Below are 27,051 nucleotides of genomic sequence, written 5' to 3'. Positions count from 1 at the left end.
TGGTGGAACCGCGGTTCTGTGGAAGGTTCCTCAGGAATGTGTAAAAGAAAGGGATCCATTTCAGAAGATGATTCCGAAGAGAAAAGGAATGAAACCTTTAAGAGGTTTTTATTAAAACAGAAGCTTAAAATCAGAAAGGTGCTCATTGCAGAAACTTTAAAGTTTCCACATTTTTCTGAGGTCTAATTTTATTTTATTTTTTTATGACATGAACTTTATTAGTTTTCCATAAAGAAAAATACACAACAGTTCCAGATTAACATAACACAAACATTGGCATTGGCATGTGCCAATACGATAATTAAGATTACTTAATAGAAAGAAAATCACTTAATAAAAAGTAACTAAATAAAATTTCTGATGTCTAATTTAAAGGTACAAGAACTGTTGGTTTAAACACACCTGGGGTGTTAAAGCTGACTCTGTCTGACAGAACCGAGCAACTTTTGATGAATAAAATAAACAAATAAACTAAGGACTAAATCATTTAGAAGCTGATTTAATGCAGTAACACAGACTTAATGAAGCTGTTCCCCTCCAGCTCTATATATAGATAATTCCTCTGTTGATCCCAGAGGGTAACAGTTTAGCTGTAAGCTAGCAGCAGATGCTAGCAAACGATGCTTTCTCATCAGCAGTGATGGTAATAACAATAACAGGAGTGTTGGAAACGCAGCTTATCCACACAGCTGCAGGTTGATGAGTTGCAGAACGGAACCGTTCAGCTAGAAAGCTTCAGCTAATAACAAGAAGGGCCAGAGTCGCCTCCAGCTGAGGAGATTGAGGAGACTGAGGCCGTTCGGTGTGTGCAGGGCTCTCCTCAGGACTTTCTACCTCTCTGTGGTAGCTTCAGCCATTTTCTACGCTGGAGAGGGGGCAGCACGGGCAGAGAGATTTTTCTTTAACCGTGTTTATTTATATTTTATTCATTTCAACTTCATAATGTGCAATATTATTTATACTATAGCTCACTTTACTTTTTAGTACTTGCTTTTTCTCTTTTTTTTAAATTTCTCTTTTTTAAATTTCCTGTTCATATCTGTTGTTGCGTTTCTTGCTGTGTTCCCAGTTGTGGGATGAATAAAGTATAATCTAATCTAATCTAACAAAGTAACATTGGTGTAACTCAAATTTATCTGCTGTTCTTATCGTCCTCAGCTGGACTGTTTGAACCCGGTCAACCATCAGAGGCTGTGTGTGCTCTTCAGCAGCTCATCGGTTCAGTCCAACAACGCGCCCAACCCCTGCGTCAGCCCGTGGTAACACACACACACACACACACACACACACACATTCTTGCACTCGTAGCTGAGTAAGGACCGAATAAAACCAATCACAAAGTGAGGACCAGTATTTCTAGTTCACTCAGAAATAAACAAAGTGTCATTCCAGTGATCCAATACACTGCTTCAGATTTTGAGAAGCACAAAACATTCAGAAAAAGATTTTAACACATTGAATACCGGCGGTGTTTACGGAATTATGTCGTAGAATCCCAGCGTTCTAAACCATTTTTTTGACGTCACAGCACATTATTTGATAGGGCCACTGAAACATGTTATGGCTCGTTTGAAAGCTGAGACTTTAAACTCTTTGTAGGTCGAAACTGCGTGTCTCTAGGTGCCGCCATTAGCGAGCTATCCTTAGCTAAACCAAGGCGAGTATCCACCAAAATCAACAACAAACTGAGATATCGGGGCTTTTGTGAAACATGCGCTCTTTCAGCCTGTGGCACTTTAGACACTTACATATCCGGGTCAGAGGATTTGCGTCGTGTCGCATGTTGCAAAGCTAACCTGTTCATAAGACCGCCTCCTTAGACTTGTCCCGTGTCTTCTTCTCCTTCTTGTTGTTTGTTTATGTTACTTTACCGCCACCCTCTGGAAACCGACACGTGCGATTGGACAAAATGCGGAAATGCACAACAATCAATGCAGCGTTATCACAATTGTTCTTGAGTTGACGCAAAGCCATTGGCGTAATGATCAAAATGTCCAGATGATGACACCAGTTTTTGACTGCCATCTATGTCAGTTCTGTTCATCACATAATTACAAAAATCACACAGAATGTGCATTAGAATGTATAGATTCAGAATCCATAAAAAAAAACGTAAAAACGTATTTTTACCATGTGGGAGCCAACGCATGGGCAGTAAAAACGTAGTTTTACGTGACTTGGGAGTCAATGTGTTAATCTGTGTTAAACTTTAGGGGTGAAAAATTGACACTTAGGACATTCTGAGGTCCTACTGAGAAAAATTAGAGGATAGCATCTATATAACCTAAGAAAGTCATCTAGAGAGAAACAGTGAGGACCGGCCAAAATGACCTCACTATGTAAAAATGACCTCACTCTGTTGGTTAAAAACTTGACTTGGTTCTCACTCAATAGTCAGTGCAAGAACACACACACACACACACACCATCATGTCTGAATCAGAAACATTGAGTGTCTGTGCCGTTGGCAGGATCGTCACCATGGAGTTTTACGGGAAGAACGACCTCTCTCTGGGCGTGTTCCTGGAGCGTTACTGTTTCAGGTGAGACCGCTTTATCCTCACAGCGCCGCCTTTCAGCGCCGGTGTTCTTCACCGTGTGTGTGTGTGCGCTCTGCAGGCCGTCCTACCAGTGCCCCAGCATGTTCTGTGAGACTCCCATGGTGCACCACATCCGCCGCTTCGTGCACGGCAGCGGCTGCGTGCAGATCGTGCTGAAGGAGCTGGACTCCCCCGTGCCCGGCTACCAGCACACCATCCTCAACTACTCCTGGTGCCGCATCTGCAAACAGGTACGCCGGAGTTAGCCGCATCTGCAAACAGGTACGCCGGAGTTAGCCGCATCTGCAAACAGGTACGCCGGAGTTAGCCGCATCTGCAAACAGGTACGCCGGAGTTAGCCACATCTGCAAACAGGTACGCCGGAGTTAGCTGGATCTGCAAACAGGTACGCCGGAGTTAGCCGCATCTGCAAACAGGTACGCCGGAGTTAGCCGCAACTGCAAACAGGTACGCCGGAGTTAGCCGCATCTGCAAACAGGTACGCAGGAGTTAGCCGCATCTGTAAACAGGTACGCCGGAGTTAGCTGGATCTGCAAACAGGTACGCCGGAGTTAGCCGCAACTGCAAACAGGTACGCCGGAGTTAGCCGCATCTGCAAACAGGTACGCAGGAGTTAGCCGCATCTGTAAACAGGTACGCCGGAGTTAGCCGCATCTGCAAACAGGTACGCCGGAGTTAGCCGCATCTGCAAACAGGTACGCCGGAGTTAGCCGCAACTGCAAACAGGTACGCCGGAGTTAGCCGCATCTGCAAACAGGTACGCCGGAGTTAGCCGCATCTGCAAACAGGTACGCCGGAGTTAGCCACATCTGCAAACAGGTACGCCGGAGTTAGCCACATCTGCAAACAGGTACGCCGGAGTTAGCCGCATCTGCAAACAGGTACGCCGGAGTTAGCCGCCACTGCAAACAGGTACGCCGGAGTTAGCCGCATCTGCAAACAGGTACGCAGGAGTTAGCCGCATCTGTAAACAGGTACGCCGGAGTTAGCTGGATCTGCAAACAGGTACGCCGGAGTTAGCCGCATCTGCAAACAGGTACGCCGGAGTTAGCCGCATCTGTAGATGTTCCAACATGAACATAAACCCAGAATCTGAGTCGGAACCAGATTTAGTTCAGTTCTGAGCAGCTTTAAAGTGAATATCTGCTCTGAGCTCCTTTCTCCTCCAACACAGCCTGAACCCTCTCAGACGAGCTTTCTGTCCTTTCTTTAAGGAGTCTTCAGGAATAGTTCTCCAGGCTTCTTGAAGGACATCCCAAAGCTCTTCTTTGGAATTCCTCAAATGTTTTAAGGACACACTGCACACCATGCTGAGATATGCCAAGTTTTCAGCTAACAGCTCTTTGGGAATCACCTTGTTGCTGCAGAAATCCTGTTTTCTGTCTGTCACACTGTGTTATCTTTGCTGTTTTTCACACATGCAGCTAAAGAAATGGGAACAAATCTTAATTCCAGTCTAAAACCCACAAAGAGCTTCTAGATTGTTTTATGCCACCAGAAATGAACAGTTTAATCATTTCATTTATATTAATTGTTCCATAATTAGATTATATCTTATATTCTTTTTTAAAGCTTTAAATTGAATCTTATTTACTTTTTCTTAATGTTGAATAACATACAATTCTTATTATTGTATGTTTTTTTCCTACTTTTCTACTTTTAGACGTGATAACGTTCATTATTTTTTTATTAGGATTTTTTTTAAACTGAATTTTTTATATTAATTTGACTCTTTTGGAAACTGAAAGCAGTTTTTAACGTAAATGTACAAAAAAGTTGAAACTATGAAGCTGTTTTTCACAGATGCAGCTAAAGAAAGTGCCTGAAATGTGCTGAAAGTAAAACTCCATCTTCCCTCTGCAGGTGACCCCCGTGGTGCCGCTGTCCAACGACTCGTGGTCCATGTCTTTCGCCAAATATCTGGAGCTCCGCTTCTACGGCCATCAGTACACCCGGCGGGCCAACGCCGAGCCCTGCGGCCACTCCATCCACAAAGACTACCACCAGTACTTCTCCTACAACCAGATGGTGGCCTCCTTCAGGTAACCCCGCCTCCTCCCACCTGCCTCTGAGCTGCAGCCAATGAAACGGCAGATTCATCACTTCCTGTTTCCTCAGCTACACCTCCGTGAGGCTGCTGGAGATCTGTCTTCCTCGCCCCAAGATCTTCATCAGGAACCTGGGCCCCTCCAAAGGCTCCCTGCAGCAGGACATGAAGGACTTCTCTCTGAAGTAACTCACTCTAACGTCGTTTTAATGTCAAGAGAAGTTAGAGAATCATCACTTAGATCACTTATAAATCATGAATCAATATAAATAAATCATAAATCAATATAAATAAATCATAAATCAAAATAAACAAATCATAAATCAATATAAATAAATCCTGAATCAATATAAATAAATCATAAATCATTATAAACAAATCATGAATCAATATAAATAAATCATAAATCAATATAAACAAATCATTAATCAATATAAATAAATCATGAATCAATATAAATAAATCAATATAAATAAATCCTAAATCAATATAAATAAATCATGAATCAAAATAAACAAATCAATTTAAATAAATCATAAATCAATATAAATAAATCATAAATCATTATAAATAAATCATGAATCAATGTAAACAAATCCTAAATCAATATAAATAAATCATAAATCATTATAAATAAATCATGAATCAATATAAACAAATCCTAAATCAATATAAATAAATCATTAATCAATATAAATAAATCATGAATCAATATAAATAAATCATAAATCATTATAAATAAATCATGAATCAATATAAACAAATCATAAATCAATATAAACAAATCATTAATCAATATAAATAAATCATGAATCAATATAAATAAATCAATATAAATAAATCCTAAATCAATATAAATAAATCATGAATCAAAATAAACAAATCAATTTAAATAAATCATAAATCAATATAAATAAATCATAAATCATTATAAATAAATCATGAATCAATGTAAACAAATCCTAAATCAATATAAATAAATCATAAATCATTATAAATAAATCATGAATCAATATAAACAAATCCTAAATCAATATAAATAAATCATTAATCAATATAAATAAATCATGAATCAATATAAATAAATCATAAATCATTATAAATAAATCATGAATCAATATAAACAAATCATAAATCAATATAAACAAATCATTAATCAATATAAATAAATCATGAATCAATATAAATAAATCAATATAAATAAATCCTAAATCAATATAAATAAATCAATATAAATAAATCCTAAATCAATATAAATAAATCATGAATCAAAATAAACAAATCAATTTAAATAAATCATGAATCAATATAAACAAATCCTAAATCAATATAAATAAATCATGAATCAATATAAACAAATCCTAAATCAATATAAATAAATCATGAATCAATATAAATAAATCATGAATCAATATAAACAAATCATTAATCAATATAAATAAATCATGAATCAATATAAATAAATCAATATAAATAAATCCTAAATCAATATAAATAAATCATAAACAAATCCTAAATCAATATAAATAAATCATGAATCAATATAAATAAATCATGAATCAATATAAATAAATCATGAATCAATATAAATCATCACTTGGAGAATCATCACAGAGATTAATGGAAGCTGCACTCCTGTGACTCAGAAACTTTCAAAGCAAAATGTTGAGTCAGTCGACGGCTAAAGGATCATAAAACTCCTTTAGAAGCCAACTAATGTCTGCTTAAGAAGTTTTATATTCACTTATTTGCTGTTCATTTCTGTCCCAGAGTCTGAAGGATCAAAGTTATTCCTGCTTTAACTCATCTGAGGGGATTTTTCACCAGAAATCCGACCTGATGAGCTGTGAATAGATTAATGATTAAAATGGAGCTGCACTAAAGCAGCAGGAACAGAGAAGTTCTGCTCCACTTCCACATGTTGGTCCTCTGTTTGTGTTAAAAGTGCCGCCTCAGACACGGTGTCACATGTTGCTTTGACCTCCTTTTAGGACCTGATGATGTGTTTAATCTTCAGTAAAACTGAAAACGCACCAAACAGCGAGGACAAAGATGAACAACAACTTTCTGCTTCTTCTTTACGTGGATTTAGTTTGACTCAGCAGTTCTGACGGTGTCCCCCTCCTCTTCCTCCTCCTCTTCCTCCTCCTCTTCTTCCTCCTCTTCTTCCCCCTCTTCCTCCTCCTCTTCTACCCCCTCCTCTTCCTCGTCTTCCTCCCCCTCTTCCCCCTCCTCTTCCTCCTCCTCTTCCCCCTCCTCTTCCTCCTCTTCCCCCTCCTCCTCTTCCTCCTCTTCCTCCCCCTCTTCCTCCTCCTCTTCCCCCTCCTCTTCCTCCTCTTCCTCCTCTTCCCCCTCCTCCTCTTCCTCCTCTTCCTCCCCTCTTCCCCCTCCTCTTCCTCCTCCTCTTCTACCCCCTCCTCTTCCTCCTCTTCCTCCCCCTCTTCCCCCTCCTCTTCCCCCTCCTCTTCCTCCTCTTCCTCCTCTTCCCCCTCCTCCTCTTCCTCCTCTTCCTCCTCTTCCCCCTCCTCCTCTTCCTCCTCTTCCTCCTCCTCTTCCCCCTCCTCCTCTTCCTCCTCTTCCTCCCCTCTTCCCCCTCCTCTTCCTCCTCCTCTTCTACCCCCTCCTCTTCCTCCTCTTCCTCCCCCTCTTCCCCCTCCTCTTCCCCCTCCTCTTCCTCCTCTTCCTCCTCTTCCTCCCCCTCTTCCCCCTCCTCTTCCTCCTCCTCTTCTACCCCCTCCTCTTCCTCCTCTTCCTCCCCCTCTTCCCCCTCCTCTTCCTCCTCCTCTTCCCCCTCCTCTTCCTCCTCTTCTTCTTCCTCCTCCTCCTCTTCCCCCTCTTCCCCCTCCTCTTCCCTCTCCTCTTCCTCCTCCTCTTCCCCCTCCTCTTCCTCCTCTTCTTCTTCCTCCTCCTCTTCCCCCTCTTCCCCCTCCTCTTCCCCCTCCTCTTCCTCCTCTTCTTCTTCCTCCTCCTCTTCCCCCTCCTCTTCCTCCTCTTCTTCCCCCTCTTCCTCCCCCTCCTCTTCTTCCCCTCTTCCTCCTCCTCCTCTTCTTCCCCCTCTTCCTCCTCCTCTTCTTCTTCCCCCTCTTCCTCCCCCTCCTCTTCTTCCCCTCTTCCTCCTCCTCCTCTTCTTCCCCCTCTTCCTCCTCCTCTTCTTCCTCCTCCTTCCCCCCCCCCCTCCCTCAGGGTGGCTCAGGTGTACCTGGCCATAGACGACCGCCTCACCTCCCTGAAAACCGACACCTTCAGTAAGACTCGGGAGGAGAAGATGGAGGACCTGTTCGCTCAGAAAGACGTAGGTGTCGCCTGCCCCTCCGGTGGCGCCTCGGCGGTGGCGTGTCGGCGGTGGCGTGTCGGCGGTGGCGTGTCGGCGCGTCGGGCTCACGGCGTTTGTGTTTGTGTGCAGATGGAGGAGGCGGAGCTTCGCAGCTGGATGGATAAGCTGCAGGTGCGTCTGCAGACCTGCGGCATGGACGCTCCTCAGCAGCTGCAGGCGGTGCTGGAGTCGCTGGTGGTGAAGAAGCAGAGTCTGTGTGAGATGCTGCAGGCCTGGAACAGCAGGTCAGGACCGCCGCTCATTTCTCCATCTCCATTTATTTAAGTGATGACAGAACTGAACTCATTGTGTTTGGGGACACTGTGACGGCCGGCTTTGGCACCTCGTCTTCAAAGCTTAGTTCTATCAGAAATCTGGGAGTGACCTTTGACCTTTGATCTGAGGTCAGACAAACAAATTAACAACATCGTCAGGACTAGTTTTTTCCAGCTGCGTCTCCTGGCCAAAGTTAAAATGTTTTTAAGTCGTCATGACCTTGAGAAAGCCATCCAAGGTCAGACTATTTTAATGCTCTTTATGTGGGCGTCTCCCAGTCTTCTCTCAGCCGCCTTCAGCAGGTGCAGAACGCTGCTGCCCGTCTTTAACCAACACCAACAGACGTGTGCACATCACTCCTGTTCTTAACTCCCTCCATCGGCTTCCTGTCCTTTATAGAACTGATTTTAAACTTTTAATGTTGGTTTTTAAAGCTCTTAGCGGCCTCGCCCCGTCGTATTTATCTGAGCTTTTAACAGTCCTGGTAGAGCTCTGAGGTCAGCAGATCAGTTTCTGCTGGAAGTGCCCAGGTCAGAATACAAACCCTGGGGTGAGCGAGCCTTTTCCCAAAGCTGCCCCCAGGCTCTGGAATAAGCCCCCCGTCCAGCTGCGTCTTATTTCTGACCTGGGCCTCTTCACATCCAGGCTAAAAACCTACTTATTTAGGATTGCTTTAATACCCAGTAGCATGATGGCACTTTTATCTTATTTTATCTTATTAGATTTTGTTGTATTTTATTGCTATCACTTTTCTTTTATTGTTTTTATTTGTTTTTACTTATTCTTCTCTTTATTTATTACCTGCTGTAAAGCACTTTGCTACATCGAAATGATAAAAAGGGCTGTATAAATAAAGCACATTTATATTTTATCTCTCTTCTTGACATTCTTCACCGTTTCCTCCTCAGACTTCAGGACTTGTTCCAGCAGGAGAAAGGCAGGAAGCGCCTCTCCGTCCCCCCGAGTCCAGGCAGGCACCGCCCGGCCGCCACGGAGGACACCAAGGTGGGCCTCCGCCGTTCTACCCTCAAGTGTTCGATTCTGGAACAAATCAACTAAATAATCATGATGTCATTACAGAGTCAGATAACATCTCCAGTTCTTCTCATTTATCAGCCTCTCCTCTGAAGGATACAGTTCCACAAAGACTTAAATGTTTAGCTTCATGAAGCCGTCACTTTATTTTAAGCTGTTTTAAATCAGTTTCCACCAGAGAAACATCCATAAAAGCTGCCTGAAAACCCACAGAACTTCCCTTTAAACGTGATTATCTTGATAATAATAATAATAATACATTTTATTTATAGGCGCCTTTCATAGGCATTCACGTTCACCTTACATAAAAACAAACAATTTAAAATACATAACAAATAAATAAAAAATAAAATTAAAGGGACAGTTCGCCTCTTTTGACATGAAGCTGTGTAACATCCCATATCAGCAACATCATTTATGAACATCTTCTTACCCCCTGCTGCGTCCTGTGAGCAGAGTTCCAGCCTCGTTTTGGTGTTGATGAAGGTAGTCCGGCTAGTTGGCTGGGGTTTAAAAAATAAAGCGTTTTGCTTCTCAAAACAATATGCGTTCAACAGAGTAATACATTTGCATCACAAAATCGTTCTCCAGGAAAAAGTCAGACCTCACAATCTCTTGGCCCTATTTTCTCTCCCTGCGTATCACTGCCTGCTGTGCAGACCGAGCAGCAAACATCATAACAGACGCGGCTGTCGCTAGGTGGCTGAACGCATTGATATGAAGGGAGAGAAAATAGGGCCATGGACGCCTTTAATGCATTTAATGTTTTCATTAAATGGTATTTATTCCGTCTCTTTTGCTGAGGCAGTCGATGTTCAAACGAATCTGTTTCCTTTGGACAGAGCGCCCTGGACTCCTCGCCTCGGAACCCTTCGCCTGTGGTGCAGAACGGGGACAAAGGTGAGTTTAAGCTTCAAGACGCCGCCATCATCAGATGAGTGCTCGATGCCTCCGTTTGGTTTGTGACGCCGATCTTTTCCCCCACAGAGGACCGCCACCTGTGCACGCTGCCCTCGAGCACGTCCTCCCTGCTGCTGCCGTCGCCGGGAGACCCCGGAGCCGAGGCCACCACCCCCGGACCCACCTTCACCGAGCAGGACTCCGTCAGCATCCCAGAGGGTACGAGCACGCACGCCCGAACGCACGCCGATCGTAACGCCGCCTCCGCTCCTCACGCTCTGCGTCTGCTCGCTTTCAGACGTGTTCGACGGACACCTGCTGGGCTCCACCGACAGCCAGGTGAAGGAGAAATCCACCATGAAGGCCATCCTCGCCAACTTCCTGCCCGGCAACAGCTACAACCCCATCCCCGTCCCGTTGTACGTCCGGAAGTCAGAGACGTAAAAAACAGTTTGCACGCACTTCAGAAAAATACTTTATTCTGTCGTCAAACAGCTTCTGATTGGTTAACCGAAACATTCGACATCAATCCAAGCAGATTTTAGTGATAAAACACATTTAAAAGTACATAAAATATGACTCACATAGTAGAAAAGAGCCAACAGGTGTTTTTAAAGCAGAAAAAGCTCTGAGCTTCAGCCTCGTCCAACAGACCCCAGAACTGAGCCCAGAGGAAGCGGGTAAAGTGGAAGAAGAAGAAGAACTGAACCCTGCCAAGGACACGCAATCATTAATATTAGGAGTAGAATGAGAGTCTATTTCATAGAGCTGACTGTTCCTTGGGAGGAATTAGTAGCAGAAGCATATGAAAGGCAAAAGCTTAGATATGTGGAGTTGGGGGCAGAAGCACAGCAGCGAGGATGGAAGGTTAGAATCTGTCCAGTGGAAGTAGGATGTAGAGGATTTGTTGCAAAGTCTGTTGTCTCATTGTTGAGGGAGCTGGGTGTAAGTGGACAGAGTGTGAGGAAAATAGTGAAGGAAGTGTCAGATGAGGCAGTAAAGTCCAGTCAGTGGATTTGGATTAGAAGAAGCAATAGCAGCTGGGGGCCCAGCAGGGGCAGCACTTAGGGTAAACAGACTCTAGGAAGAAGCAAAGAAGAAGTTCAAGATATTTAAGTGGAGGGTGCGGCCCATGTGAGCCTTTTGAAACCAGGCGGCCATTTTGGGTGAGTTGTCTTGTATGGCTTTGTTTTTGCTGGCATTTTTAGTGACTGTAGGACTGTTTAGGTGAGTTTGTCGGCTGAATCTGCTAGTGTGTCTTGTCCTGCCTCCACCTCTGGCACCCTCTATACTTTCATTACCCCCTACCCGAACTAGGGTTTGCATCCCCACCCCGCTGTGACTGGTGTGCAGTTGGTGAGAGGCTGGGGTAACTTATGGCTGTAAAAGATGGTTGTTGTGGTATGAGGAGCAGTGATGGCTGGCATTAGGGGGGTGACTCTGGGACACCAGTGGTCATTGTCTAGCCTCCTGGAGGTGTCGTGGGCCCAACTAGATGAAACATTGATGAAAGGAGGTTCCTACCCGATGGCCCCAATGACATGTTGGTCAGCACAGCTCACTGATCTATATTATAAGGAATTATTCACTGAGTCTGGTCCATTTTTGATTTTTTTTTTTTTTTTTTAGCATAGGTTTCTTGTGTTTACCTTAAATCTAAAAACACAAAAACGCTCAGATAAGAGCATAACTAGTTTAGGAAGAAAAGAAGATGTCAGGAAAGTTAATTGTAGACTTCCAGAAGCCCGAAGGTCCCACGTTCATCCATTCAAACAATAAAACGCAGGTATAACTACCACGGGAGTGTACGGCCATCCTACCGCTCAGGAAGGAGACGGATTAGAGCAAAATGTACAAATCCAGCCCCAACAACAGGAAAAGACGACAGTGAAGATGCCGTCTGACACTGGTGAGAGACGCCATAATCCCGTCACAGCTACGAGGCACGAGGGTGGCAGCATCATGCTGTGGGGCTGCTCTGCTACAGAACAGATGCATCATGGGAAAAGGAAACGATGCGGATATACTGATGGATGATGAGCCCAAACAAACCTGACCCAGTTGTCCCAGCGGTTCTGTGCAGAGTAACGGGCCAAAATGCCAGAAAACTGTCGAGAGAAGCTTGTGGAAGGAAACCCAAAACATTTGGTTACCAGGCAACACTTTAGAATCCTGAGGAAGGGAATTAAAAAAGGCTTTTATTCTGAAATTTAACCGAATGTTTCTGATTCCTGCAGCGATCCGGACAAACACTACCTGATGTACGAACACGAGCGGGTGCCCATCGCAGTGTGCGAGAGGGAGCCCAGCTCCATCATCGCCTTCGCCCTCAGGTGACCGCCGCCTCCTTCTTCTTCTTCTTCTTCACTGCGTTTGTGTGTGTGTGACGTTAATCACGTCCTGTTTGCGTCCACCTGCTGCAGCTGCAAAGAGTACAAAACGGCGCTGGACGATATTTCCAAGGCGTCCAACTCGGGAGCGGACGAGGCTCCGCCCCCCAGCAGGTACGTTTGATCTGTGTTTTTATGGAGTTTGAGGCTCTGAGTGTTGATGAAAGGAAGCCGGAGCCGTGATCCGTGTCGTTGTGTGTTCAGCGGCGCAGAGAGTCGGGTGAAGAGCAGCCCGGCGAGGCCCAGCGAGTCCTCGTCGGCGGCGTCGCAGCAGAGTCGCAGCAGCACCGACGCCGACCCTCTCAGTACGTTGTTCAAACGCACGACTTCTCCGCTCAGGTGATGGAGGACAAATGCTCAGACTTGTGTTTCTCTTCCAGAGGACGCCGACTCGGCCGATAAGCAGAAGAAGCAGACGCTGAATCCACACATCGAGCTGCGTGAGTCTCTGGTTCCTTTCAACCGAAACCCACATTTAGGTCTCATTGATCCAAAGTTCCACCTGAAAACTCCTTTAGAAAAACCTTTAAACCCTTAAAATCCTGATTTATGGTCATCCGGGAAAGGCTACGGAGAGGCTTGCGTGCGTCAAGGTCAAGGTCACGTTTATTCAGAGGTGGGTAGAGTAGCCAAAAATTGTACTCAAATAAAAGTAAAAAGTAGTCATCAAATAATTACTTGACTAAGAGTAAAAAAAGTGCTCGGTGAAAAAACTACTCAAGTACTGAGTAACTGTTGAGTAACGTCTGATTTATTTGTTAACACAAGCATTCAATCAGACAGACAAAAATACTAAATAATCATCTTTAGGCCAATTAGAGTTCATCCAACTGATCAAATAAATTAAAATTAATTCATTAATTACAAAATAGCTTAAATTAAAATAATCCAGGTAAATTCAAGAACTTCAATAAAAAATAAAAGAGACTTAGGAAATGTTTAAAACAAATGTAACCCATATGTAACCTAAAAAACAAACATTCACCTATCCATGGGGGGAAAAACGAGTTTAGGAAACTTAGCGCTACATGTTTCCTCAAGTTAGATGTTGAGTTTCTGCTGAAATGTGCGTTTGTTTTGGTTGACACAGAAGACACATAATGTAGCTGCTGTTTCTCACTCTTTGTAAGGTAAACATGCTTTCAGTATGAGGCCTCGTCTGCGTCTTCATTTCCCACCGTTGGTTCTGACATTTTTCATCTGTTTCTTTCTTTGTTTGCTACGACTGCTAATGCTAAAGCTAACCCGTCCCGCTGCTGACCAGACTGCACGGCTGCGTCTGATTGGTGGAACACAGTCAGGTGGTAGAGCCTTTGGCGGAAGTCTCTCTCTCGTCAGAATAAAACATTAAAATGAGGCGTACGCGGGGGGATAAAAATAATGAGGCGTAGAATACCAAAGAGGTAAGAAGAAAAGTAACCAGCTCATTGTAGCCTAATGTAGCGGAGTAAGAGGACAGTTTCTGCTGCACACATCTACTCAAGGAAAAGTAAAAAGTATAGAGATTTAAAACTACTCCGTTCCACTCCTCACAGTGAACGATGGCGACCGAGAGAGAAAGACTGTTGTTGGAGTTGGAGCTTGTTGATGTTGAAACGCAAATAATTTTGGCCAAATGTTGACCGGCACACAGTAAACTCTTTCAGAAATGGCGGTTGTTGTTATTGTGAGAGGAAGGAGCTAAACCGGAAAAGAGATTCCAGAAATGATGCTGTTAGCCGACCAATCACAACCCTTGGGGTCTCCGCGAGTCTCCGCCTCCTCGACGGATAGATTGATAGGAATGTTGGCCGACGCACACAAGCGACGGAGAGCGTCTCCGTAGGCGACCATAAATCAGCCTTGACTGTGAACATTTGGGGGGAAACAACAAAAATATCTGTTCTGATGTATGAAAAAAAACTGAAATGAGAAGTGTGCAAAAGTCCAACTTCCTGCGACTGGTTGCTTTAAAATCAGTTCAGTTTGGTGAAGAACCAAAGAGGTTGAAGCCGTGGGTCGAGCTGCTCGTCTTTAAACGGCTTCCTCTCCGTCCGTCTCGCAGAGTTCTCAGACGCCAACGCCAAGTTCTACTGTCGGATCTACTACGCCGAGGAGTTCCACAAGATGCGCGAGGAGATCATGGAGAGCAGCGAGGACGACTTTGTCCGCTCGCTGTCGCACTGCGTCAACTGGCAGGCGCGAGGGGGAAAGTCCGGAGCCGTGTTCTACGCCACGGAAGGTGGGAACGGACCCCCGGCTCTGATGGCGTTTGTTTGACCGAGACTCTGTGCCTCCCTAAAACCTGCCGCTCTTTCTCCGTTCAGACGACCGGTTCATCCTGAAGCAGATGCCTCGGCTGGAGGTCCAGTCCTTCCTCGACTTCGCGCCGCACTACTTCACCTACATCACCGGAGCCGTGCAGAAGAAAGTACGCGTGGCCACCACAAGGTTTCTGGCCGAGTCGGCGTCAGAGTTCCCGGTAAATAACCTCCGTGTTTTGTTCCACAGCGGCCGACCGCACTGGCGAAGATACTGGGAGTCTACAGGATCGGATACAAGAACTCTCAGAACAACACGGAGAAGAAGCTGGACCTGCTCGTCATGGAAAACCTCTTCTACGGACGCAAGATGGCTCAGGTGGGTCCCACGGAGCTGTGGTCTCATTCGTTTTTACATCCAAGTTTGAAATGACTAGAGATGGGACCAAGTCACACATGTGCAAGTCTCTAGTAAGTCCCAAGTCTTAGCTTTCAAGTCTCAAGTAAGTCCCAAGTCTTAGCTTTCAAGTCTCAAGTAAGTCCCAAGTCTTAGCTTTCAGGTCTCAAGTAAGTCCCAAGTCTTAGCTTGCAAGTGTCAAGTAAGTCCCAAGTCTTAGCTTTCAAGTGTCAAGTAAGTCTCAAGTCTTAGCTTTCAAGTGTCAAGTAAGTCTCAAGTCTTAGCTTTCAAGTGTCAAGTAAGTCCCAAGTCTTAGCTTTAAAGTCTCAAGTAAGTCCCAAGTCTTAGCTTGCAAGTGTCAAGTAAGTCCCAAGTCTTAGCTTTCAAGTGTCAAGTAAGTCTCAAGTCTTAGCTTTCAAGTGTCAAGTAAGTCTCAAGTCTTAGCTTTCAAGTGTCAAGTAAGTCTCAAGTCTTAGCTTTAAAGTCTCAAGTAAGTCCCAAGTCTTAGCTTGCAAGTGTCAAGTAAGTCCCAAGTCTTAGCTTTCAAGTGTCAAGTAAGTCTCAAGTCTTAGCTTTCAAGTGTCAAGTAAGTCCCAAGTCTTAGCTTTCAGGTCTCAAGTAAGTCCCAAGTCTTAGCTTTCAAGTGTCAAGTAAGTCTCAAGTCTTAGCTTTCAAGTGTCAAGTAAGTCCCAAGTCTTAGCTTTCAAGTGTCAAGTAAGTCTCAAGTCTTAGCTTTCAAGTGTCAAGTAAGTCTTAGCTTTCAAGTGTCAAGTAAGTTCCAAGTCTTAGCTTTCAAGTCTCAAGTCTTAGCTTTAAAGTCTCAAGTAAGTCCCAAGTCTTAGCTTTAAAGTCTCAAGTAAGTCCCAAGTCTTAGCTTGCAAGTGTCAAGTAAGTCCCAAGTCTTAGCTTTCAAGTGTCAAGTAAGTCCCAAGTCTTAACTTTCAAGTGTCAAGTAAGTCTCAAGTCTTAGCTTTCAAGTGTCAAGTAAGTCCCAAGTCTTAGCTTTCAAGTGTCAAGTAAGTCTTAGCTTTCAAGTGTCAAGTAAGTCCCAAGTCTTAGCTTTCAAGTGTCAAGTAAGTCTTAGCTTTCAAGTGTCAAGTAAGTCTCAAGTCTTAGCTTTCAAGTGTCAAGTAAGTCCCAAGTCATAGCTTTCAGGTCTCAAGTAAGTCCCAAGTCTTAGCTTTAAAGTCTCAAGTAAGTCCCAAGTCTTAGCTTGCAAGTGTCAAGTAAGTCTCAAGTCTTAGCTTGCAAGTGTCAAGTAAGTCCCAAGTCTTAGCTTTCAGGTCTCAAGTAAGTCCCAAGTCTTAGCTTTCAAGTGTCAAGTAAGTCTCAAGTCTTAGCTTTCAAGTGTCAAGTAAGTCCCAAGTCTTAGCTTTCAAGTGTCAAGTAAGTCTCAAGTCTTAGCTTTCAAGTGTCAAGTAAGTCTTAGCTTTCAAGTGTCAAGTAAGTCCCAAGTCTTAGCTTTCAAGTGTCAAGTAAGTCTCAAGTCTTAGCTTTCAAGTGTCAAGTAAGTCCCAAGTCTTAGCTTTCAAGTCTCAAGTAAGTACCAAGTCTTAGCTTTCAGGTCTCAAGTAAGTCCCAAGTCTTAGCTTTCAGGTCTCAAGTAAGTCCCAAGTCAAAGTCAAGTCACCTTATTATTGCAATTTTACCTGCAGAATCTGATCTTAATAAAGTGAAAACACAAAGATATAAGTAACTGTCAGTAAACATCATTGGCCAATGTGTCCAACCTGTCCACCCCGTATCATATCACGCTAACGTTAGCTAACTACCGACTAGGCTAACAGGATAATATTAGCTAATTTTACAAGCACTTTCTGGTCAGAATGGATCTTCAAATGACGAACAAAGTTCGAAGTTATGCTCGATGCTTAACACTCAAGTCATGTCAAGTGCCGAGTCTTTAACTTCCGAGTCGAGTCTCAAGTCTTTTATTTTTTGTCAAGTCACAAGTCATCAAAACAGCGACTCGAGTCCCCATCTCTGAAAATGACTCGACTAAACTTCCTGCTGCAGGTGTTCGACCTGAAGGGTTCGCTGAGGAACCGCAACGTGAAGACGGATTCGGGGAAGGAGAGCTGCGAGGTGGTTCTGCTGGACGAGAACCTGCTCAAGCTGATCCACGACAACCCGCTCTACATCCGCTCCCACTGCAAAGCTATCCTGCGGGCCGCCATTCACAGCGACTCCTACTTCCTGTCCAGCCACCTCATCATCGACTACTCCCTGCTGGTGGGGCGGGACGACGCCACCGACCAGCTGGTGGTCGGGATCATAGGTGAGGAGGGGGGGGTGGGAGCAGGGCCGACACCATTCCTGGAGTAATTACTGAGCTCCACAGCTCGTTTTATCAAACATGTTGTGTCTGTAACATCAGAGACACCATGTCTGGTGTAACTCGGAAAACTCTGTGATTTCAATCATTTGCTTGTTTAACTTCCACCAACATGTTCCGCTGTTACTGTCGCACAAAATCAGAGAAAAAGAGCGAAAACATTTCTAAAGTTTGGGAGCATTTCAAAAAAAAGAAAAGAGAAAATACTGCAGTGTGTCCATTGTAAAAGCCAGTTAGCTTAGCACGATAGCACAAACGTCAATGCTACAGCATCTCAGCAGAAAGCAGCCAGTTCACATATTGAATCTTACTACTGAGCGAAACAAACACTTCACGTTAGCATTTTAATGGAAATCAGTCAGCCTGTTAGCTGAGAAGGAAGCTAGCAGAGAACAGAAGGAAGCTAGCAGAGAACGGAAGGACGCTTGCGGAGAACGGAAGGAAGCTAGCGGAGAGCGGAAGGAAGCTAGCCGAGAACGGAAGGAAGCTAGCCGAGAACGGAAGGAAGCTAGCAGAGAACGGAAGGAAGCTAGCAGAGAACAGAAAGAAGCTAGCCGAGAACGGAAGGAAGCTAGCCGAGAACGGAAGGATGCTAGCCGAGAACAGAAGGATGCTAGCAGAGAACAGAAGGAAGCTAGCAGAGAACAGAAGGAAGCTAGCAGAGAACAGAAGGAAGCTAGCAGAGAACAGAAGGAAGCTAGCAGAGAACAGAAGGATGCTAGCAGAGAACAGAAGGATGCTGAGGCAACTTGTGTTTATCTTGTTGGACAAATAGTGGCTAATTTCTGTTGAAATGTCACCAGAACTACCTGCTAGCACGAGCACGCCATCATATTTTCCTTAATGTCCATCAGAGCAGCTTCAGCCTGGAGGCTGTTAATGTGAACTAATATTCTGAGTCACATCAAGGCTGCTGGTTAAGGTGTCGAGTTAACTGCTGTTATTCTCACTGTGTCACTGTGTTGTCTGATAACAGACAATAAAACAGGAAATAAGAAGCTTTATTAGGATTTCAGCTGCATTAAAATACAGTTTATGAAAGCTGTTATCAGCATCAGGAGGAGGGATGTTTGGAGATAAATATTTTTTTTTTGGTTCTGATTGTAGCTATATGTAAAAACTATGAATGATGTATCAATTAGCTTAATAATGGTTTGCTGCAGCCTTCATCTGCTTCACGTTGGGTTTGTTTTGATCGTTCTTCTGCAGATTACATCAGGACGTTTACGTGGGACAAGAAACTGGAAATGGTCGTGAAATCTACTGGAATCCTGGGAGGTCAAGGTAAATGTGACCGTAGTTTCAGGACGAGCTGAAGAAGTTGCTGCTGGTTTCCCTCGTAGGCCGGGGAGACGGATCCCATTTTGTAACGTTGCTCAGTTTCCAACCTTAAAGTGTTCTGGACGTTTTGTTGTGTTTCCTCTGCAGGGAAGATGCCCACCGTGGTTTCTCCAGAGCTGTACAGAGCTCGTTTCTGCGAGGCCATGGACAAATACTTCCTGATGGTCCCAGACCACTGGACCGGGCTGGGAACCAACTGCTGAGGCGGACGGCGTAAATGTCTGAGCGGCCCGGACTAATTCCTGCCAGAGAACAGCACAGTATCATTCCACAGCAGCAGGGATTCCAGGTTCATGTACCGCTTCAGAGAGAGTCTCACCTTCTTTTTGGTGCCATTTAGTGAGTGGAAGCACTGAAACATTCATGGTTTTAGTTTGGTAAACAAGCTGCTTTGTGTAATTTAAAGTTTGTATATGTACAGAGATTATGTAACTATTAAAATATTATTAACTAAAAGCCGTTTGAGGACATTTACTGAAAAAAAGCTGTTAGACGGGTTAAAAACGTACGAGTCCAGTTCCTCTAGTTTGGACCAACACACCCGATAATTCAAGGTATTACAGCTCAGTTAGAACATTTAATTAGACTATTGTCCAAGTGTACAAGAATGGGAGGAGTATGGGTTTATATCCGACTCTATTTTAAGTGACGATGTGCCCCATTTCTTCTTCTTCTTCACTCAAACTCTAAAACAACAGCAAACTATGTAGCCGGCAGTAAATTGGCTCCATGTTGAGCGATTAATTGGAAATCTTTACGCAAACTTGTTTATTTTTAACCTTTGATTTATCATGTTGCTTAATTCTTTAAAGTTCCAGTTTTTTTTATCCATATATCCATCATTTGTCGCTTATCCGGGGTCGGGTCGTGAAGAGAAAAGGTCCTACAGGGTTACAGACATCCCCCTCCAGCTCCTCCTGGAGGATCCCAAGGCGTTCTCAGGTCAGATGGCTTATATAATACCTCCAGAGAGTTCTGGTTCTGACCCGAGGCCTCCTCCCAGGAGGCATCCTAACCAGAGGAACCACCTCAGCTGACTCCTTTCTATGTGGAGGAGCAGCGGCTCTACTCCCAGCTCCCTCCGGACGATGGGGCTCCTCCCTCCGGATGTTGGAGCTCCTCCCCCTGGATGGTGACGGAGCCCCGATCCGTCTTTCCATCTCCGACTCCAGCTCATCATCACCGAGAACCAGATCCAGAGATACTGAAACTGCTCCCCCTGAGGCAGAGACTGTGTTCGAAACCGCAAACCGCATACTGCATACTCATCGATCAGACAGTATGCAGAGTGTTTACCCACAATGCATTTGGCTCCTGCCCGAGCCGAAATCAGCCGGCCTGAAGCTGATTTCTCTTAAGCTCTAAACTCTGTAAACTTTAGCAACATTTGAAACATTTTCAGGTGAGAAAGTAGTCGTTTAGATCCCCAACGTGTTGAAAACCTGACAAAATACCGGCTGTTTACAATTTTGTTCCCACGAATTCGGCGCTACTACAGCTAGCCGCAGTGAGCAACGCACTTCCGGTTATTTTCACAAAATAAAATACCCGTTGCCTTTTATCATAGGGAAAGCCATTACCATACAATTGGTGCTTTTGTTTTGAAAACAGGAAGTGAACCTACCCTCGTTGTTGCTAGCTTGAAACTGCCGTTTTGACAGGAAATGACGATCGGCGACGTCACGTTACGTTGCATCTTGGGTAGTTTGAGTATGAGTAGTAACCTCATGATGCATACCCAACATTTCAGAGAATCTAGTATGCATCCGGGAACTTCTCGCTTACTATCTCAAAAAGTTAGTAGGAGAAGTATGTGGTTTCGAACACAGCCAGAGACTCATCCCCGACCCGGAGGATTAAGAACCGCGGCCTCAGAGCTGACTTTCATCCCGGCTGTGAACTGAAGGTCTCAAAGAAGCAGAGCTGTAACCCTGAGGTTCCCAAACCAGACGCCCTCCTGGGTGACGAAGCCCTGGAGGAGTCCAACACGCTCCGTAATCCGTCCACAGTTCTTTCATCGGTTATAAAGTTTTTCCTTTTTCTCCTAAAACAACGAAAGAGGAGGCCAACATCTACTGAAAAGCAGCAAATCCAAACAGCTTTTTTTTAATTTTATTGTACAGCTTCTATAAAACGAAGGGTATCTGACAAATGGCCCTCTGCATGTCGTACTGCATCAGGAACTGGTATGAAAATCATCACACATATGAAGATGGCGATTGTCAGGGCTGCTGAAGCTCATTTTCTTGTAGAAGAAGAAGAATAAAAAATAATAATACTGGCAGACAGTCGCAGAGGCACAACACTGTGCTTGTTGACTGTTGGCTGATCAGACAGTTTGACTCCAATCTCTAATATAAATCATCAGATGGACATTTTTACATCAACGTTCCGAACAAAGCAGTTATTTTCATATCAGTACCTAAGCTAACACACTCACATACAAACATACAACTTAAACAAGGCTGGAGATGTTCCGGTTCTTTAATTATCATCAATTTGTTGACTGATTTGTGCTTTAATTTGGGGCGACAGCACCTTGAGGACGTTCAACATGTTGCTGCTTCTGGAAAACAGTTGATGGTTAATTAAGTAAAAAGGGAAATCTCCAGCCTTGTAGCAGAGAAGACTCCAAACTTCTCTCCAACACATTAACATCTCATGTCAGGCTCAACATATCAAAGGAAAAGTTCACACTATTGCAAAATAATTTGGAATTTCTGATGGTACAAGTCAAAGCTGGCAGTGTTGGTCCCATTTAGGTGAGTTTGGTATCGTTTGTGGCTTAAATCTGTTTAGATTTTTATCAATTGGAATATTTTTTTGGAGTCACCAGAAAAGCACTTTTGGTGCTCCGCAATTTAAGTCTGACTGATTAGAATGGAGCCACAAAAGAAAAGAAGCCCAGGATTGCTTTAATAATCTTTTTATGATATATTTTTTTTATATATTCTCCTTTTAAACAATTAATAAAAACAGCAGAAAAGGTTAAAAAGCTCAAATTGTCTTCAGTTCACCCAGCAGGGCGCTAAACAAAAGGCAGTAATCCTTCAGTTTAAGTCTAATTCATCAAAAAATGTGGACAAACCTGCAAGTCTGCTTCTTTTCAGGTGAACTAATCCTTTTAAATTCAGAATATCAGAATCTTCTTGTACGGAAAAGGTCATAAAAGAAACCAAATGAATCAACATCAAGGCACTGGACACGTTTGAGACGATGGCACATCGCTGGTAGGTAGACAAACGGAGGGGGGGGGGGGGGACGTCGGTCAAGGCCCTGTGTTACTTTACAATTAAGTGCTGGCAGTATTTGTACCATCATGTCAGAGATAATAAATAGCACAAAGAACTGAGCTAGAAGAGCTTTTCATCACAAGATAAATTTGGTCTTTTTTGGGAAAGATGTGAACAATACAGTAAAACTCTTATTGGCTACCCTGGATTGCAAAATACGTGAGTTCGTACAGGATAGACATGGAGTGGAAACAGTGCAGGAGGCCATTTAAGGCCTTAAGATAAAATGCATAAATCTTAGACATAAACTCGTCTTTCACTCACATCTGCCCAACGGGTACATGCCAGTTCCTCCCATCACCTGGATATTCGTCCAGTTGGTTTAAGTATTTGTGCAAAAAGGGAAAAGCAAAGAAGTAATTCCATAAATCTGCTGTAAAACTGACCAGTCTCCTTGTTTTATTCTGATTGGACATGAAAAGAGGTTCAGCTTTGTTAGCAAGCTTTCAAGACTAGCATTAGCTTTTTTTTGGATTAGCATAGCAGCTAATGTTTTCTTTTTCAAGCCAGCGGCAGAGTTGAGAAGTGTACGGTGGGTCAAACAGGATAATGTATGTGAACCATTATTTAAAGCTAAAACAGAAGCTTATCTTTTAAGGCTAATGTAGCAACTAACTTCATCCCGTTTAATATGGCTAACATTAGCTTGTGATCCACATTGGCTACTACGGTCTTGTTTTGGCTAATGCAACTGCCAATATTATTTAAGCTAACATAGCTGCTCACATTAAGTGGTTTGGGTCAAGGCAGTAGTTAAAAGTATCTTGCTTAGGCTAATGTAGCAGCTAATGTCATCTTTTTTATTTAACAGATAGACTTGCCTTCCCTTTCTCAAGTTAACTTTCACTCTTTAACATTGTGGCAACTGTTGATTTGCTTAGGCTAATGCAACAGCTAATGGTTTCTCGTTTGGGCTGAAGCAATGGCTAACATTATCTTGTTAGGCTATTGTTGGACCTAACACAGCAGCCAATAGCATCTTGTCAAGGCTTGTTAACTTACACAGAGATTAATGATGCCATCTTCAGGCTAACATGCAGCCAAATGTTATGTTATACAGGCATACGCAGCAGTTAACGTGATCTTGTCAAGGCTAATGTGGAGGCTAACAGTTCTAATTCGAGATTTTATGAAATGAAATCCTACTAATGTTGCTGTTAGGGATCCGTCTTTGACTTTGAGAAGTTCATTTTTCTTGTTTAGCCTGATGGTGTGTTGTATTTTAACTTGAAAGTCAGAATTTACGAGTTCCAAGTCGGAAAAACGTGTGTAATGTCCCCCAAAGTTGGAGGAAGATCTCCAGCCTTGATCTCAGGAACCAATATGGCTGCCCTAGGCATAAAAAAGGCTGGTAGCTGTAGTAATATCCAGCTAAATGTCATGTCTAGTAGGTTGAGTCACATTAAAGTAGTCCTGAACCCAATAATGTCCAACCTCTTTTCATGAGCATTATTGTGCTTTTAAGCACAAAATACAGCATAATGCACTTTTATCCTTTTTTTATTGTTGACAGCTAGCCTTGTCAGTTAGTGAGTAAGCTAACATGCGACTTATTAACCAGCTCAAAGAAATGTAGCATAACATTGGCTGTGTTCGAAACCGCCTACTTCTCCTACTACTCCCACTACTCATACTAACTTTAACTTTTTTTAAGTTCCCAGATGCATACTAGATTCTCTGAAATGTTGGGTATGCATCATGAGGTTACTACTCATACTCAAACTACCCAAGATGTAACGTAACGTGACGTCACCGATCGTCATTTCCTGTCAAAACGGCAGTTTCAAGCTAGCTACAACGAGGGTAGCTTCACTTCCTGTTTTCAAAACAAAAGCACCAATTGTATGGTAATGGCTTTCCCTATGATAAAAGGCAACGGGTATTTTATTTTGTGAAAATAACCGGAAGTGCGTTGCTCACTGCGGCTAGCTTTAGTAGCGCCGAATTCGTGGGAACAAAATTGTAAACAGCCGGTATTTTGTCAGGTTTTCAACACGTTGGGGATCTAAACGACTACTTTCTTGCCTGAAAATGTTTCAAATGTTGCTAACGTTTACAGAGTTTAGAGCTTAAGGGAAATCAGCTTCAGGCCGGCTGATTTCAGCTCGGGCAGGAGCGAAATGCATTGTGGGTAAACGCTCTGTATACTGTCTGATCGATGAGTATGCGGTTTCGAACACAGCCATTAACTAATTCAAGCTAATGTAGCAGGTGACATAGTCGGCTAACGTAGCATCTGGGAGATTAACGTGTTGGGAGAATTGAGATGTACCCGTTGTGTCGTGTCCTCTTCCCTGGTCCATTTCTGAACTACTAAACATCTCATTGAGGCTGTACAATTCACATTCCCACCACAGTTCCTCAGACCACTCCAAACTTGTGCTTTAGCTGTTACAGCAACTAAAAATGTACCTGTTCGTGTGAGCCTTCGAACCTGTTTCATTATTTACGCGTGAAAATCAAATATTTGGTACAACAACGAGCCCAAAAAAAAAAAATCATAAAAAGTTTAAAATTACACTCAGCTTTCTTAATAGTCTAATTTGTACTTTACAAACAGTTAAAAATGGCTTTTTTTTTTTTTTTTTTTAAAGAAAACTTGCGTCTCTGTGCGGACATAAAGTACCGAGGTCGGTTTGGATTTAAGCACCCGTGAGTAGAAGTAACGAACTGTGGTGTAAATAAACAAAAGCATGCAGGTCAGAGCCGTAATCTTTGTGGGAAGAGTCGATCAGCCGCCATCACCGGTCCAGGGAAGTCTGAGGAGGCCCCGTGAGGACGTGGAGCCCAAAGGGTTCAATAATTAACTCATCAAAAACATCAAAATACAGATAGATGCTGCGGCAGTCTGTTCTCTCAGTGTGTTAACTGCGATCCTTGTTCAAGTAATCCATGCTTGGAGCTTAATAATTGGATTTATAACCAGCATTCAGTCTAATCATAAATTACGAACCGGTAGTTCAAAAACTGAGAAAACGGATTTCCACGAAGTTTTATCTCATTTTAGCAGCTGGCACACGACAGGCTTTCATGTAAATTAAATAACTGAAGATATTACCAAGAAGTCATCAAGTGTTATTTCATCATTAATTTGGATTTTGTGTGATTATCGTTGTTTTTTTAATGAGATTTTACAGATGCAATAATCAACTGATTAACCTCGTTTCTCCTCCGGTTACATTTTTTTTTTAAATCGCTGCGATTTAAAGAAAAAAAACGTTTTATTGCCTCTCGTCACTTTAAATAGTTTAAATAGTTTAAACATTTTGCTCTTTTAAGCATTTTTCCTGACAGAACTGTGCTCTGATTCAACAGCTTTCTGAAATCGGAACATTTTGGTCATTTAAAAATTCGTAAAAAGTGCCTTTTTAAACGCATAAATTGGGACGCTTTTTATCTAAATAATCAGATAATTTTCTTCTTTTTCATCTGAATTCGCCGTTTTCATCCGTGACACACGACAGTGAAGTGAACACATGGAGTTTTGGACTGTTTTCGTGTTAAACAACATGAATGAAATACATTAAAAGCTTCTGATGACGCACTCTGAACAGATTAAACAAATGGTTTTCATTTGATGTGTTCAGAGGCTGAGAAATACCAGTTTTTCCTGAGAGGTTTCAGGGCTGACTACATATTAGTGCTCAGGTGTTGGAAGACATTTTTAAAATGCATCACAGGTTTAATGGATTCACGGAAATTATGATGAAATAACATTTTCTGAGTTTTTATTGCACAAATGCTGCGATTTCTTATCATAAACAGCCTAGTTATTTAAAAGTGAACCCTTTGGAGCTCCATAACTGCAAATATCGGCGCCGCCGCCTGCTTCCTCGGGGGGGCAGAGGAGCACTGTTGCTGGGGGAGGAGGTGGTAACAAGTTCAGTGGAAAAGTTCGAGGTAAGAAGCTAGAGAGTCTGTTCGGAGAGGGTCAAAAGGTTTCTGAGTCCTCCGAGTCGTTCTCAGTTGTTCCTTCGCTGGAGGGTCCCGAGGGGTTCCTGGGGCTGCGAGGCCCCCGAGGGCCGGTGCCCGGGCCTTTACCCCCCTGGTGGGGCAGCTGCCTCAGCAGGGAGCCTGGGGAGGGAGCCCCGGAGCTGCAAGGGGAGCAGAAAGGCATCATGGTAGCCAGAATGAGAGCCAGACAGTCAGCTACCTCTCTGCTAGGAGCACAAGCCAGAGCAGGGGTGAGACCTGAGGCAGAGAGACAGAACAGAGGGGGAGGAAGAGGGGGAGGACAGCGAGACGTGGACGTGGAGACAGCAGGGAAGGCAAAGCAGAGGACAAAGACGGAGCAGCAATTCCGTTAGTTTTCAGCCAGCTGACAGACTTCGAACTGAAAGGAGGGAAACACTGAGAACGGGGACGACCACGAACATCAATCAGAGAGGAAACACAAAACTGCAACACACATCAACCTTTTTCCTGTTCGGACAACTACTTCTTCTACTGAACTACAGCTACTACAAACAGAACCTACACCAGCCCTGGCTACTTCTTCTACTGAACTACAGCTACTACAAAGAGAACCTACACCGGCCCTCGCTACTTCTTCTACTGAACTACAGCTACTACAAACAGAACCTACACCGGCCCTCACTACTTCTTCTACTGAACTACAGCTATTACAAGCAGAAACCTACACCAGCCCTCGCTACTTCTTCTACTGAACTACAGCTACTTCAAACAGAACCTACACCGGCCCTCGCTACTTCTTCTACTGAACTACAGCTACTACAAACAGAACCTACACCGGCCCTCGCTACTTCTTCTACTGAATGACAGCTATTACAAGCAGAAACCTACACCAGCCCTCGCTACTTCTTCTACTGAACTACAGCTATTACAAGCAGAACCTACACCAGCCCTCGCTACTTCTTCTACTGAACTACAGCTATTACAAGCAGAAACCTACACCGGCCCTCGC

General features: G+C 43.6%; 2 protein-coding genes across 7 annotated transcripts in view; one reads left to right on the top strand and one right to left on the bottom strand.

Annotated features, from left to right (window-relative positions):
- Window positions 1–19,290, top strand: part of pikfyve (phosphoinositide kinase, FYVE finger containing) — a 58,185-nt gene extending 38,895 nt beyond the window's left edge. For 2 of the 4 annotated variants that reach the window (XM_075480233.1, XM_075480231.1), the window contains 21 exons: window positions 1,159–1,259; window positions 2,471–2,542; window positions 2,619–2,790; window positions 4,424–4,602; window positions 4,679–4,792; window positions 7,791–7,899; window positions 8,011–8,165; window positions 9,105–9,201; window positions 10,074–10,131; window positions 10,219–10,350; window positions 10,430–10,550; window positions 12,369–12,464; window positions 12,555–12,635; window positions 12,726–12,826; window positions 12,902–12,961; window positions 14,566–14,742; window positions 14,828–14,931; window positions 15,012–15,140; window positions 17,175–17,436; window positions 18,703–18,777; window positions 18,922–19,290. In XM_075480233.1, coding sequence (XP_075336348.1) covers window positions 1,159–1,259; window positions 2,471–2,542; window positions 2,619–2,790; window positions 4,424–4,602; window positions 4,679–4,792; window positions 7,791–7,899; window positions 8,011–8,165; window positions 9,105–9,201; window positions 10,074–10,131; window positions 10,219–10,350; window positions 10,430–10,550; window positions 12,369–12,464; window positions 12,555–12,635; window positions 12,726–12,826; window positions 12,902–12,961; window positions 14,566–14,742; window positions 14,828–14,931; window positions 15,012–15,140; window positions 17,175–17,436; window positions 18,703–18,777; window positions 18,922–19,037 — 2,511 coding nt within the window. In that variant the 3' untranslated portion in view covers window positions 19,038–19,290. Of the gene's footprint in view, window positions 1–1,158; window positions 1,260–2,470; window positions 2,543–2,618; window positions 2,791–4,423; window positions 4,603–4,678; window positions 4,793–7,790; window positions 7,900–8,010; window positions 8,166–9,104; window positions 9,202–10,073; window positions 10,132–10,218; window positions 10,351–10,429; window positions 10,572–12,368; window positions 12,465–12,554; window positions 12,636–12,725; window positions 12,827–12,901; window positions 12,962–14,565; window positions 14,743–14,827; window positions 14,932–15,011; window positions 15,141–17,174; window positions 17,437–18,702; window positions 18,778–18,921 lie in introns of all 4 variants that reach the window. The other 2 variants (XM_075480232.1, XM_075480230.1) reach the window with 1 other exon arrangement.
- A 1,634-nt stretch (window positions 19,291–20,924) lies between these two features.
- Window positions 20,925–27,051, bottom strand: part of ankrd44 (ankyrin repeat domain 44) — a 57,174-nt gene continuing 51,047 nt past the window's right edge. For 2 of the 3 annotated variants that reach the window (XM_075480227.1, XM_075480228.1), the window contains exon 28: window positions 20,925–26,318. In XM_075480227.1, the coding sequence (XP_075336342.1) occupies window positions 26,059–26,318 (260 nt within the window). In that variant the 3' untranslated portion in view covers window positions 20,925–26,058. The remainder of the gene's footprint in view (window positions 26,319–27,051) is intronic. The other variant, XM_075480229.1, reaches the window with a different exon arrangement.

This window comes from Odontesthes bonariensis, chromosome 12, assembly GCF_027942865.1.
Source record: "Odontesthes bonariensis isolate fOdoBon6 chromosome 12, fOdoBon6.hap1, whole genome shotgun sequence".
In the NCBI taxonomy this organism is placed as follows: domain Eukaryota; kingdom Metazoa; phylum Chordata; class Actinopteri; order Atheriniformes; family Atherinopsidae; genus Odontesthes; species Odontesthes bonariensis.
This window is presented reverse-complemented; position numbering and strand designations above follow the sequence as displayed.